Here is a 14740-nt window from a genome sequence, read left to right as displayed (position 1 = left end):
AATGAAAAATGATTTGTGAGTAGTAATTACTTACATGTCGAGGGGAAGAGGAGTCCGGTTGGACACTCTGTCAATAAACAAAGATGCAGGTGAATTCACTACTATTGTCTACTATTTTCTTGGTAACAAAACTGTAGTACTAAATGTTTGTAAACAGTTCAAATGAAGTAAAGCATTAAACCATTTCTGAGCAAGAGCAAATCGCTTAAAGGCACACCAAACTTTGGAAAACCCGATATCATGTGTTTAATCACGGAAGTAAAAAATTCAATTGCTTCTTTGTAACAATGGTTCTCTGTTTCACTTCTTAAGGTCAGGTCTAACAAAGTGGTGCTGTTAACTTCCAAGTACTCACCTTTAGTAAGGAATACTGGCAACTTGCAATGACGAGGCAGAACTGAAAGACCCAGATGTCAGTGAAGAAGCCGTGGACCAGCAGCACGGAACCCAGAAAGGCCACCAGGACAGCCAGCACCACCGCAAGCACGTTCTCTAAAACTTCACGGTTCCTGTGACAGCAAAGGAAAGGAGTAAGTTCTTTAACATAAGGCACAGTTTCCCCAAAACTTACAATCAGGTTAGGTTTGAAAAAGACCATCTAATACCCACAGAAGTAAAAAAGAAAAAAATAATTCGTGAATTTTAAAAATATAGAAGCCCGATTTCACAGTCTCCTTCCATAGTACAGACAGCGCACAGTATTTGCAATCATGTGGTTGTGATAACATTCGTAAAGACTCAAATGTTGTTCTAAAAATTGATGTTTAGACTGGATTTACAAATGTCCATAAAAGGAGAAGATTTAAGGACAAACTGTTCCAGAATCTGGGGATAACAATGACAAATGCTCAGTCATTCTTGGATTTTAGCACAGAGCATGGAGTGATTGGTCAGTATGTCTGAGGAGATGGAAGGAAGAAGCTGAGGAGGTCCGAGATATAAACTGACACCAACACATGCAGTTCTTTAACAAAAAAAAAAAAAAACCCCAAAAAAAGCATCCTAAAATCAAGTCTGTGTTTCCCTTGTTGATATGATCTTTCTCCTTGGTGAGGAGTGAGGACTGTCTCGCCTGCAGCTGCATTCTGAATGAGCTGCAGGCGAGACAAGGATAACTGGGTGACTGACTCCCACATAAAGACAATCACAGTAATCAAGTCTGGAAGGGACAAAAACAAGGTCTTCAAATTCCTTAACAAGACAAATGATTTTAATTTTGCAATAGAGCTAGAAAACAGGGTTGAGCTGCTTGTCGGATGTTGAACCAGGATGAAAAATGACACCAACATTCCTCCTACTGGAGTTTACTATTAACATCTGAGGACATCCAGGGGTCCAGTAATGTTGGTTAATGTGTGGCCAGAATCTGTGGTGCCACGCAGCTGCGTATTACATGTCTTGTGTAGCTGCATGTACTGTAGCTACAAGCAGTGTAACAGAGTGAATGTTATATTTTCAAAAAAATAGAACTCATATAAAAAAGAATGAAATGGGGCCTAGGATACAATGTTGTGGTACTCCACAGGAGATAGGTGCTGAGGAAAACTCATTTGTTGTTTTAGGCAAGAGGCAAACTCCTGCATAGCATTACACCGATTGCCATAAACATGCATTACATATAGTAGAAAGAGCTTCGCCAAAGCATGTTTGTTTGTGCCTCTGAGTTTCAAATGCACACAGATAATGTCCAAAATTTACACAAAGGAAGGACAGTATAATCCAAAGAGTGATTTCTGATAAATCTCCCCTAAAGGTTTTTAAAGCTCAGAAAGAAGTGGATAGAAAAACCTATATTATCCCATCCACCTCTACATTCAATAGCCTGCAGGGAAATGTTGACATTTAAGGAATCTGTACAGTCTTGTGGGTTTTAAGTGTGATTGGTGAATCTTTTAGGATTTTGTTGCCTTAGGTTTATTTCGCTGTCTCATACTTCTGTTTCTCTTGCTCTTTATCTGTCTGTTACTGTACTGCAGGTGTCTTGGCCTGTCCTTGATTTCAGTGGGACTGACCTGCTTAAATAAATGGTTAATGCTGTGCTCAACCATGTAAAGCATACTGGAGCTTTGTTTTGAAGAGTGCCGTGTTAATGAGGTTTATCATCGTCATATTACTGTTATTATCCAAACAAGACTAGATAACTTGCTGATCATGTGCAAATTAAAAACTTAATGTAGGTCAAAGTGTTACAATCTGCTAACTTGCTAATTACAAGCAGCCTGTGGTCGAGTTGAACACTTACAGGGATGATATGTCACCTGTACTTCTACTTTTTTTCTTTATTTGACATAATTGCAACATATGATGGAGGGGCAATGAGTTTGGCAAACTGAAACTGTTATCTCCCGCTGCTACGTTGGGGCACCGCAGCATAAAATTACCTGGCGTTTTGTTAAAATATATTGAAATAAGATGACGATGATGATGACAGCGGTGCAGCCTTACCTGTCAAACAGTGCCAGCAGTGTGAGCCGGTCAAAGTGCAGGCCGACCCACAGGTAGGGGAGAAGCCACAAGCGGTAGTACTGCCTGGCTTTGCCAGCGGCAGTTGTGGCTACAGGGTCCTCTTGGGCCAGTGGTGCATCCTGGAGTTCTGGGCTCAGATCTCCATCCTGCTGCTCCAGCAGCTCCGGGTCCATTGTCAGCAGACGGTTCAGACGGATCTGAGGGAGGGAGATCTGTCTCACGGTTAGTCAAACATATTTATTCTGTATTTTGACCAATGGGAAAACTCAAAGCACTTAAACACGATTTTAAGTAAGAATAGTACACATAAATATTGAAACAGAGACATAAAAAGACTGTGATACAAAAACAGTCAGTTCGGTTGTAGATACAAACAAAAAGTATAAGGATACAATTTTTTCATTAAATAAGATTTGATTTTGGCTGCTACACAGAATAATGACTGGACCACAGCCACCCCACCCACTCCCCACCATCTGGATTCTCATTGCAAAAATGGTTAAAAAGCATGAGCCAGATTAGCGAAGATTTCTTTCTTGCTCACATAAAACCAATATATCAGATAGGTGCCTAAGTGCCAGGCTATAAATGGTTTTGAAATTCAATAAATAACTTTTAAAATTTGTTCAGGCGCGAACTGGTAGGCAGTGGAGGGATTTTAAAATTGGTGTTATAGGATTTGTTTTTGGTCTGAGGTAAGAAGAAAGGGAAAGAAAAAGGAGAAGGGGACGACAACTGACTCAACAAGAAAAGTGTTCGAACTAACAAGCATGAACGCCAAAAATAATATGCAGAAATATGCAACGGAGACATGCAGAATTAAAAGGACAATGTTGTCTTTGTTTCTGAATGTCCCCTGTTTCTGTCTGTCAGTCTTCTATCTTTCTCTGCAAGTCACGCTCTTTCCTTCAAAACACACACACACACACACACACACACACACACACACACACACACACACACACACACACACACACAAACACACACATATAACAGCAGCTAACTGGTTGAGCACTCACCAGGTCATGAGGGTAAAAGCGAACTGAGGTAGAGCTGGAGAGGTGGGAGTCAGTGTCCCTGCAGGGCATTAGACAAAATGAGAACACTGATGAGAGAAAAGACTCTGCTGTACTTACTGTATTAAATCATGATTCATTTCCTGGTGACCTCAAACTAAACAGCCAATAGGCTATTTTCTTTGCTTTTGTACCGTACGGTTATACTTATTTTAGTGTTTCGTTAAAAAGCTATGTCTCTCAGTCATGTCACAGACCAGCGGAGCCAGTGGAGAAGTGACTGCACAAAGACTTGCCAAATACGCAACACCACATTCCAGAAAAAGATAGAGTGCCTAACTGGATAACAGATGATCAAAGAACAAAGAAATTCGGTGCGCATGTTAATGAATTTAAGTCAAGTCGATTTGTTTATAGAGCACATTTAAAAACAACAAATGTTAACCATGCATCATTTAAACATGCAATATGGCCTCCAAATCCTTAACTGACTTTTAATCTATCAATTTAAGGTGGAAGAAGCTAAAAAATGTTCATTAAATTTTAAACCAGAATCAAAGATGTCATCTTGATTTCTTGCATCTAATTTAATTTCAGAGACAGTGGCCCAAGAATGTCGCTTGGAGTGCTGGAAGAGTCTGTGGGGCCAAAGATGAGCGTCTCAGTTTTATTCTCATTTAAAGTTTTTTGCCATCTAGGATTTGATGTTCAGCACCATTCTCCATTTTATTCTTTTAACAAAATTTAAATGGGTTCTAATATGGAACCTTGCAGTCCTCCACAGGGTGCAGAGGAAACAGTATCAGCTCGTACCAACTGAACCACTGTTCGGCAATGATACAAACAGAAGTGAATAGTCTAAAAAGGGTATATTTGGTCTCAAATGTAAAGCTGTGTGACAGAGTCTTGTCTTGTCTTATCTTTAGGTCAGTTCATTTCTCCCAAATACTGAGTCTAGATAAAGTTGAGTAATTGTAAATAAATAGTTAGCTAGTTAGCAAGCAGACTAATTCAACTAAGCAACTAACAGCATATGCAACCCCTGGCAAAACTACTATCCTCTACTATATGCATAACCTGACATGCCTTACATGCTACTGCAACAATGATGCATAGCTGACCAGATACGATGCTGAACTATTTAGCCATTGGACAACATCTCAACACAAATTTACACGTATCAGTGATTAAATGATCTGTTCCCAGTCAATACAAGAACAATACAGAACTAAAAAATCATTTGTTAAATTTTGGAGAAAAAGAGAAGTTGTCAGAGAAAACACAACAAGCTCATAACAGCAGCAAGAGGTGTATTTTGGCATCTGAAATCCCACTCAACAAATCAGATGAATTATCATTTTGACACTAACCACACGTTATTGGAGGCTCGTCTGGTTGCAGGTTCAAAATTGACCAGGGACATGTCACATCCACCAGCCTCATATAAGGAGGGAGTGAGCTTTCCTGGAAAAACATAACCACAGAGAGAGAAGCACAGTCATTTCATCGAAATCACAAGCAAAGCTTGACTTTGTCTACTACATGTTTGCACACAGGGAATTAGATGGCTTTGACAATATTACTGTGTTCACCTGAGCTAATGGGATTATTGAGTGAATGTGCTCTTTCCCAAAGAGGCTATAAGCAAGTCAGTCATTTCCCGCTTGTCTTGAAAAGAAGTCAGGTTGTTCTCAATGTATTTCTGTTGCTTCTGTGGAGATTTATTCCACTTAATCCTGTGATGAGGCATTAAAGTGAGATACAAACGCAGTAGCCATGAGGCTCAACAACTAAAGTAAGACAAAAAACCTTGATAGAAAGGCTTACTTCAAGGGTGTCCACAAATCCTACAAACAACATCTCACAGATTACAAAAATAACTGAAGTGACAGAAGCTGTGACTAGTTGCACAGAATTTCCCCTTTTGACTTCTCTTACGATATCATTTTTTCATTTCCAAAGATAGATTGTAGATTGTAGATTAATGGATTCCTAAAAATCTTAAAACACTGCATTATTCCTCACAGTCAAGGAGGATATAAAAAACCTGCTACAGTTACATCTATCCCACTCAGGTTAAAGTAACCTTGACTGTAATCCAAACTCTTTATGTTGTTTCTGTTTTTCATAGAATGGATATTAAAAAAAACGACGGGAGGATTAGAAAAAGCAGGCAAAACTCTAACTACCCCTAACTGTTGTTAGTTACATAAATTAACAAAAGAGATGTTGCACAACCAAGTATGACCAAAAAATATTGTCCAGTCTGAAGTAACAATTATGGCAAGAAGAAGTGGACAGAAAAAGTATCCAAGGTGTCTGCCTCGAAATATTATTTTTGGTACATTTTCCCCTTGTTTATCGGTTAAGGAAAGGAAGGTTTATTTCCTTATTTTTGTTGCTAGGGAGGTCTGTGCAACAAAAAATGGACTTTCAGGAATCTGTTGGAGCACTCCTATTTATTTAAGGATATTTGATAAAGCAGGGCCCATTGTGCAATGAATTTCCTATGAGAAAATCTTCAGAGAACCACAAAGGAAAATATTTTCTTGCTTTATGAAATTGGGGACAGGTGTTCAGTAAAGCCATGTTCACCTAATCACATGGACATCAGTGGTGCATGAAAACTCAAACTCTGTCAGTCAAGTTAAGTCATTCACGGATAGATAGATTATTAACACTCTGAGATTACAAGCACGGAAACACACACTCAGACCACTGAGTCTATCAAAACAACAATCAGCTCCAGGTCAAATTATGAGTAGTAATCCATTTACCACTGATTCAGAGGAAGGGTGTCATACACAACTACAAAACTGGAATTTTTCACAATCATGTACATTGATGTTTATGTATATGCATCAAGAGCAATCAGCAACACTCTGGCGTCAGTGCTGTGACCAAAGGGTAACACCTACATCCAAGTGAGGTCAAGTATTGGCTACTGACACAATATCAAAGACAGAGATAAATGGAGCATGGATAATTGTGCTCGGCTTTGACTGATTGCAACAGTCCACCGACCGTGGAAAATAGTGCTCTGCTATAACGTACTGCAACAGTCATATCTGTGACCAGCTCTCTTCAAGCAATTCAAGATCATCAAAGCCACTGAAGCAACTTTCTAACCAAAACATATAGAACCAGAACACCAGCCAAAACAACAGTCCTGTGATAAGACATTCAAATCTGCCATATGGAACCACCTGCCCACAAACTACTAGTGCAATACTCTTCCGTGAAAAATTCCTTTTATCTTAACATCCCGGCTCTCTTCAAGCGCTCCCTACCGAAGTCGTCCTGCAAGCTGGTAGCGCCAACGGTTGAAGCCTTGTCCTGAGAACCCTCCAGGTGTGTGCTTCCATTCCTGGCCAGCAGGGAGGTGCTTGCGCTCAGCACGGTCACCTGGGACGGGGTTCGGGATGGCTGACTTTTCACCTGGGAAGTAGAAGGCTGGGAGGCCTGGCTGAGAGCCTCCTGAAGACTGTTGGAGGAGAGGGGAGAAGGGAGAAGGGGAGGAAATGAGAAGTGGTGGAGGCCGGGGGGCTACTGTTGATATGTCATCACAGGGGGAGGGAGATGAGACAGGTAATTTCACAATTGAGGGATTTCAGGTGGTGTGATGAACAAGTTGGTTGCCATAGTGGAGGTCCCCAGCTCAGGGGCAAAAATGGCTGTGAAGTCAGGCTGACATAAGTGTCTTCTAATATTAATTCTTGACTTCTTTTAATCATTTAAGATTTAACAGACATTATGACCAATTTCTGTGTGATTTCTGAAAACAAATTTATAATCTTATTACTTTCACTCAATTTGTATCATGTTGGTGGTTTCTAGTGTTCACCACGATGCTTTAAACAGCCAGTTTTCACGTTAACTGCAAATTTTACCTGTAGTAGAGGCTAGAGGCTACAGCTTTTTCTCAGTAAGAGAAACTAAAATTTACCTATAACATATCACAACAACCTTTATCACTTTTGTTTCTTTCTAATGTTCCGCATTAAACCATTATTTCTATGCTGCAGATAGACCTCCATGATGGCACTAGACATGGATGAGATTTGTGACACGGAGTGTAAAGGCTACACATGAAATATTTAAGAAGCCTTTTCTTTTACTTTTATAAGATATAAAGCAAATATAAAGTGGTGCAAAAGTGACTAAGCTCTTCATAATTTTGACTAGAACGTGTTCAAATGAAAATCTACCCAGAGTGTATGTCCCCTCAAATTTTAGACTGCGCTAATCCTCTATGATGCTGATAAATTCCATCACTACTGGATCAGTGAATTCAGAGGACTTTCATCAAAATAGTGATACACAGATCCCTTCCTCTTTAAAATTAATGTATGAAGTTTATTTTAAGTAGTCATAAGACTGAAAAACTATGTGACAAAGCATAAGGTGTCCAGTTCACCTCTAAAAAGGTAAAAAAGTATAGGGAGTGAAGGGACAGGGGAGGGTGGGGAGATTCATGGAAGAGGGAATGATTTTGCATTTTTAAGTCTATTGACCCCTGGCAGGCTGCACATTTGTTTTCCTTGATAAACATTTTTCAAGGCTCAGCATTTAGAAAATGTGACCTTGTGAGATACATGCAGGAAAAAGCAGAGCCTTGGCTAGAAGTGTATAGCTATTGGCAGTTGAACAACAGAACTGGAGGAGTTACACAGACCTGAGAGGAACCAGATATACATCCACGGCATAAGATCAGTCGAACATAAGAACTGAGTTTTTGAGATATAACTCTGAGGAGTTTTACGCATTCTTTCCTAACTTCAGAGGAAGGGACACACACGAGCTGTTGCCTGTGACCTTCCAGTTATGGCAGGGTCTCTCTAATCAGGCTACAATCTCAGGAGTGACAGTTCATTTGATGTATTCTGCAGCACAGCAGTCAGGTCACTGTCATCTTGGATAGCAGAGATTAAAACACAACTGGTTTTCAAAGTTAGATCTGACATAAAGTTAGTAAAAGGACGGATAAGGGCCTAATTTCAAACTACACTAAACTGGTGTAGTGAGGCATTAACAGAACATTAGAATGACTGAAATGGTCTCACACCATTATTAATTTTTGAAAAATTTATGTTGAAAAACACTAGTGTCTGGAAATCTATATGTATCTTTCTCCTGCTAGTTATACTATTTAATTTATGCAAAATATGGGCTCTAAAATCTACTGCAGAGCAGCTAGGGACTCTCAGCTAAAAACAACAGTACACAGTAAATTCCTGTGGGGGAAGACTGCGGACTTAAACCTTTGATTTTTAAAATGATCAATAACATCTTCATCTCTTTCCTTAGAGGGGTTGCTCAAAAGGGCAAAGCCATGTGATACACCACGACGTCTGTATTATTGAACGAATCATGCACAGTTCTGAGAGGTGACGGTATGCCAGCCAAGTAGATTAGTCAGCCCGTGTGCTTTTGAGTTTGTAAGGACTCCATTCTTTGATCCATGCAAAAAATGTGGAATTTAAAAGATTAGATGGTATGATAACAGGATGAGAAGAGAGAGGTCTTGAGAAAAGGAGGACCAAAGACATCACATGGAGAGTGGAAACACCCATCCAGTGATAGATGATGTCTTGCTTGATGTCGTGCACAGCGGAGGACGCAAATTGGTGGTAATGTGGGACAGGAAAGAACGACACCTGGTAACATGCTCATGCCAGGCAACACAACTGATTCCCCGCTCCATGCACGGCGTACCTGAGAGGAGATCCAATGAGAGAGGTGGGTGGGGTGGGGTTACTCCCTGCGTTGTGTCGCCGCCGCACTGCCTGCCGACGAAACGTGCTACGCTCACGCCGAAATATGACCGTCTCCTCGCTCCCTGGGGCTGTTATGGTGAGAGACATCATTGGCCAGTCAGACTGGATGTTTCCTTTTTTTCAGACCGTTATGTGGACACTAGTGGGATGTGATAGTTCCATAAATTATTCTGGGGCTCAGCTACATTTAAAAAAACAAAGCAACAACAATTCGAATATCTGCTGCTTGAATTTCAGACCACTAATGAAGAGTTTCACTCCAACATGGCGGCAACCATTTAAAAATAAGACAACCACTACAATATGACTGACTGAACGACACTAAAACGTGGTTTACTGGTGGCCTGGTGGTTGAGACATGTGCCATGACATCCCTAATTTCATTCTGCTGGTCCTTTGTTGTCTATCATGCCCCTCCCTCTCTCTCATTATTGGCTGTCACTAACTCTACTGTTTCTATCAAGCAAAGGCAGCCCCCCCCCGAAGTGACAAATTTTCCACAATAGATAGGCAGCATTTAAAGCAAACTATTGTATTGTAACTTTTACTGAACAGCAGCCACTGTGGCCACAAGTGGATCTTGGATAATGGCACACTGAATTCCCCCACAAGAAGCCAGTAGCTTTAAAGCGAGACTATGTAGGTTTTGAATGAAGAAATAACACATGCTTCGTCTTACAAAGAAAAAGTTTAATTCAGAAGCAATAAAACACAGCCCTACTCAATTCACTACAGACAGGGGTTTTGCTGATACAGCTTTACTGGGTCTGGTATGACCAGTAGGTCATGGTGGCTAAATTTAGCTCATGTTAGCACACTTTAAATAGAAATTGCTGCATATACGCCATTACTGAATACTGACTTTGTGACTCTTCTCTACTTGTAATTCTGTTATGCCACATTTTTAGCATTTATCATAATAACATAACTTGTGACCACAGTGGCTGGTGTTGAGCAAAAGTTACATTGTCTCAGTGTAACAACATTAGCATTTGGCAGCCTGGAGAAGAGCTAGTGGAATACGAATGTGAGCACAGAAAAACAAACACGTCTGCTGGTGAGATACAGTGCGTTTAGTTCATATTTCATTCTTATGATAAAACCATTCACGCAATCTGTGACATTCTAAAATGCAGGGTAAGAGTAGCACAAACAGAAGACTATTAAAAGGCCACAAAATGACTCAACAGTCTGTATCTGAAGTTAGCCAACTCTAGCTGAATTTAGCTAACATTAGATACATTAGTCACAGTCAATAAGTGAGACTACAGGGACAAAACCCGGAAAAAAAGTGTATTAAATTAGGAAGGTAGTTAATTTGCTTACCAATTTTAACTTGTATGGGAAAGAATGTACTATTTATTCACTGAAAAGATACTTAAGCTTACTGCAATAAATGAACTCTTCAGTACAACAATCCCAAGTGGTGTAAGAATGAGTATACAAACATTTTCCATGTCTAACAAATACCCACCAATAACCATCACTGACAACTTTAAGTGAAGGAAGATTTTTACCAACCAAGTAATGCTATGATAGATTTTAATGTCAGTGAATGCACTCATATGTTTGACCGAGTTGACCTCAGACTCAGAGTGTGTGTGTGTGTGTGTGTGTGTGTATAATCCAAGCAGGGATCCAAGGGGAATAAATGACTATGAGATCTTTCTGGACAACAGCTGACATGTCCAGGCATATCCTGCCTCTAATATTGTATATCACAGAACGTGTACACTATAGAAACCTTAGAAACAATAAGCGCCAACAACATAAGAAATGTTAAAACAGAGAAGCCAAAGAACAAGAACCAAGACAGACAAGAACACAACAAAAGTGCAAGATATTAGCCTGCAAGTTTGAAGAATGTGGGGGAGGGAATGTCCATTAAACTCTGTGTGTATGACACCAATAAGAGAGCTCCTGTTTGTCTAACCTCAGCACAAAGCACACACTGTGCCATCATGCTAAGAGTGATCTACACAGGGAACACTATGCTTGGGTAAGGACTGTCACTCCATGGAAACTCACCATGGTTACACTGAATGAGCGAGGAAGGCAACATTTCTTATGCAGCCACACAGCCACACAGCCACACACACACACACACACACACACACACACAATGCAACGGCTCCTGCAATGGCCGAAAAGCAGTTTTCCAGTAAAGTGAGCATAATATATGGTTTCCGGTAAATGTATGCTGAATACACATCCAACGCATCATTCAGTTATTGCTTAAAGAATCCCAATAAAAGCAAGCAAAAAAAACATACCAGACTAATAATAGTGGCTGTACTCCGTCAGGGACCATATCAATAGAATACAGTTCTGCTGATAATTCACAAAAAAAGAGTGCATGTCTAACCCAGTGGAGTAATCTGTACCTTTAAATGTGGATAGGGCTGAACACAACCTTTCTTGTGATTCACGTCACTACATTGACAACAAAAAATGAGGACTAGTCATCAAACACTAGTAGTAAACCAGACATAATAACTGTGTATACTGTGTTAGAGAGCTGTGTGTGGTACATACCCCGCAGGGAAGCAGCAGTAGCATCCTGAGGCTCAGCGAAAGCGGCCTGGTTGGGCAGACTGTTTCTTGAGCGGGTCACCGACTCCAGCTGGGAGGCCCGACCCAGCAGAGATGCTGCATCAAGAACTTCCCCTTCTTTGGCTTCCAGGTCCGACTTGGAGGTGGTAAGAGGCCGAGGCCCAGCTGGAGCTCCTAGGCGGATGGGATCATTAAGGCAGGCAGCTGTACCACTGTCCAAGCTCAACACTCTGGCATGTGTTTTGGCACTACCTGTGCTGGGGGTACGGCGTGAGGTGCGACGTTTCCCTCCAGTTCGAACTCCTGCCTCAGATCCTGCTGCAGCTTTTACTGTGGAGGAGGAGGAGGCTGCACTGGCTGCAGTCTGCTTGGCTTTCAGGGCCCTGTAGCGGCCCTCTGGTGAGTGGCAGGAGCGGGAGGTGGTACTAGATGAGCTGTCTGTGCTTAGGTGGTGGGTGGAATGGAGACTGGAGGCACAGCTGAGTTCACTCTGATCACTGGAGTCCTCCTCTCCACCCCCAGTAAACACAGCACTACAAGGCTTAGCCATGCCACGTAAAGACATGTAGTCCCGGTGACGGCTGGCATCAAAACTGCTTGCCCTTTTCTTGCCTGTCCGCCGGCGTCCACTGCGCCCTGTTGACAGGGAAGAAGTCCTCTGAACAATGTTGGCTGACTTTGGTTGAACATCGACTTTCACCTGCTCCTGCTCCGTGGCTGCTACACACGTTGAGCCATCAGCACTGGTCCTGACGCCAGGCTCTTCCTGGCACCTACCAGGTTCTACCAGCTCCTGGGTTGCAGAGGACAGTGTGTCAGCAGGTTGTTTAGCAGTCAGCTCATTTGCATGAGGGTTTTTATTGGCCTCCCTGGAGGGAAGGTTGCTGAGCCCTCGAGAGTTAACACTGCCAAGGCTTGTAGTCCTGCCATCTGCAGGAGCAGATACAGCATCTCCTCTGTCCCGTACACGCTCATCCCCTGAAAGTGAGAGCAGGCTCTCCACATGTGTAGAGCTGGTCTGCTCACTGTGAAAGCTGCTGACAGTGCTGTTGGTGTCCCTGTCTGTACCACTGCAGTAGCTCTCAGTGGAGCCACTACTGCGAGTACTCAGGCTCCTCAGGCTATCAGCACTACGCTCCCCTCTGTGGGACTTCCCTCTTCCACCGGAGCATTTCCCACCTCCACCAACCTCCACCTGATACAGTCCTGAGCTACCTTCCCCTGCCTCCCTGGAGGCTGAGTGAGCAACTCTGCGTTGTTCTTTGTGCCTGTAACAATCTATTCCAGAGGTGGATGGCACAGCTTGGTCCTGCTGGCCCCGCTCGCCCCCCTCTGTGTCACACACCCCTGACCTGTGCGGTCTGGCAGTTTCCAGCTCGCACACAGGATCAAGGCCACCTCTTCTGGGTGGAGGGTATAGAGCAAAGTCGGGCAGACATGGGTCAGGGAAAGCAGAACCTGCAGAGCTAGAGGTCCGAGGCAGGCCCCGAGAACGGAGCTCCTTCCTTAAGTTCTGAGATTGCATGGATGCATGAGTGGTCACCTCTGTGTCACAGGATGAGTGTGACATGCTGAAGTGATAAGCAGCAGAGTTACAGATATCAGCAGGTTCCCTGGACAGCTCTGAAGGACACAAGGAGGTTGATGGCTGCAAGGAGGCGAAGGAGTCATTGGGAACAAGGCAGTACATCTTCGTGTCTGATAGTAGATCTAAATGGACACCGAGAAATTAACCAATAAGGGAGGGTGCAGAAATGTCACAGTCACTAACACAAAAAAGCTTCTTGCTTATATGTGAATGCCATGCATGTTTACCATGATCATGACTGCAGCTCTCAACAAGAGTCAAACTGATGTCATCTGAGGTCTTTCCCACATCTCCTGCAAATATAGGAAGAAAGAAATTAAGAGACGACAGGTTTAATCAATTATTAATACATTCACAACCACTATCCCTGGGCACCCATGCATAACTGGCTTCGACAGTGGATAAAGAAATAGATACCCCTTCCATCTCCTAAGAAATACTAGTTCTGAGAGGTGGCCTCAGTTGTAAACCTGGAACAGACAAATATAATGCAAATATAAGCTGTTCTGAATAGTTTCTTTGAATGTCCTGATGGCTGCAAAAGATAACCTTCGAATAAGGTGTTTTTCTGAGTGGTCATACTTTCTGGGTGTTTGTGATGGGCATTTTGAGTAGATGGAACCCTTGATGGGAAGAGGATTAAAAAGCTAAACCCCAGTAGAGCCTTTGTTCCAATTCACAACATTTCCTGTCATCACACGTTCCAGCTAATTAGAATGGCATTGAACAGACTCACTGAATTATTCAGACAACGCAGCCGCCTCACTCTAACACTCGCTACAACGGACCTAACGCAAAGCTACAAGTTCATTTATTGTCTTCTTCTAAGCATTCCAGTAAAGAGTTCCTGGAAAATGACTCCCATGCTGCGTCTTACAGTGTTATTACTTTTTCTTCCACACTCAGCACTGCCTGTCTAAAGCTGCCTCATCTTGGTGTGACTAATGAGGTCACGGTAATGCTGAGTCGGACTCCATCTCCTGGGTCAGCTGGGATCGCACGGTCAGAGGTGTGATGATTCAGAAAATAGAGAAGGCATTACAGGGTTGCAAAGAAGATGTGTAATGTGCCTGTAACAAGTCAGTCCTTTTCCCTTTAAAATGTGTGGAGTTACATAGGCATAGAGAACAATGATTTCGCAAATGATTTTAGCATAGATGACAGGGTAGTAGGTAGTCATACTTACCTTTGGCAACTGTTGCTCTTCCATGGGTGGAGGCAATCTGAAATGTGAATAAAAAGACAAGTCAAGACCTTTATCCTTTGAAAAAAAGTTGGTCTTGATATCACTAGCAAATTTCTGGAGCAAAATGTTCATAAAGGCAAAGTGACAAGTTGTG

The 14740-nt window shown here is 42.1% G+C and overlaps 1 protein-coding gene across 1 annotated transcript in view; it reads right to left on the bottom strand.

Moving 5' to 3' along the window:
- pcnx1 (pecanex 1) overlaps positions 1-14740 on the bottom strand; it is a 37675-nt gene that overhangs the window by 16157 nt on the left and 6778 nt on the right. The window contains exons 4-13 of the mRNA XM_040137423.1: positions 14587-14623; positions 13628-13693; positions 11795-13522; positions 9198-9327; positions 6773-6966; positions 4853-4946; positions 3486-3543; positions 2446-2663; positions 356-509; positions 35-67 (exon numbers count right to left, since the gene is read on the bottom strand). Coding sequence (XP_039993357.1) covers positions 35-67; positions 356-509; positions 2446-2663; positions 3486-3543; positions 4853-4946; positions 6773-6966; positions 9198-9327; positions 11795-13522; positions 13628-13693; positions 14587-14623 — 2712 coding nt within the window. The remainder of the gene's footprint in view (positions 1-34; positions 68-355; positions 510-2445; positions 2664-3485; positions 3544-4852; positions 4947-6772; positions 6967-9197; positions 9328-11794; positions 13523-13627; positions 13694-14586; positions 14624-14740) is intronic.

Source organism: Xiphias gladius, chromosome 10 (assembly GCF_016859285.1).
Source record: "Xiphias gladius isolate SHS-SW01 ecotype Sanya breed wild chromosome 10, ASM1685928v1, whole genome shotgun sequence".
Taxonomy (NCBI): Eukaryota; Metazoa; Chordata; class Actinopteri; order Istiophoriformes; family Xiphiidae; genus Xiphias; species Xiphias gladius.
This window is presented reverse-complemented; position numbering and strand designations above follow the sequence as displayed.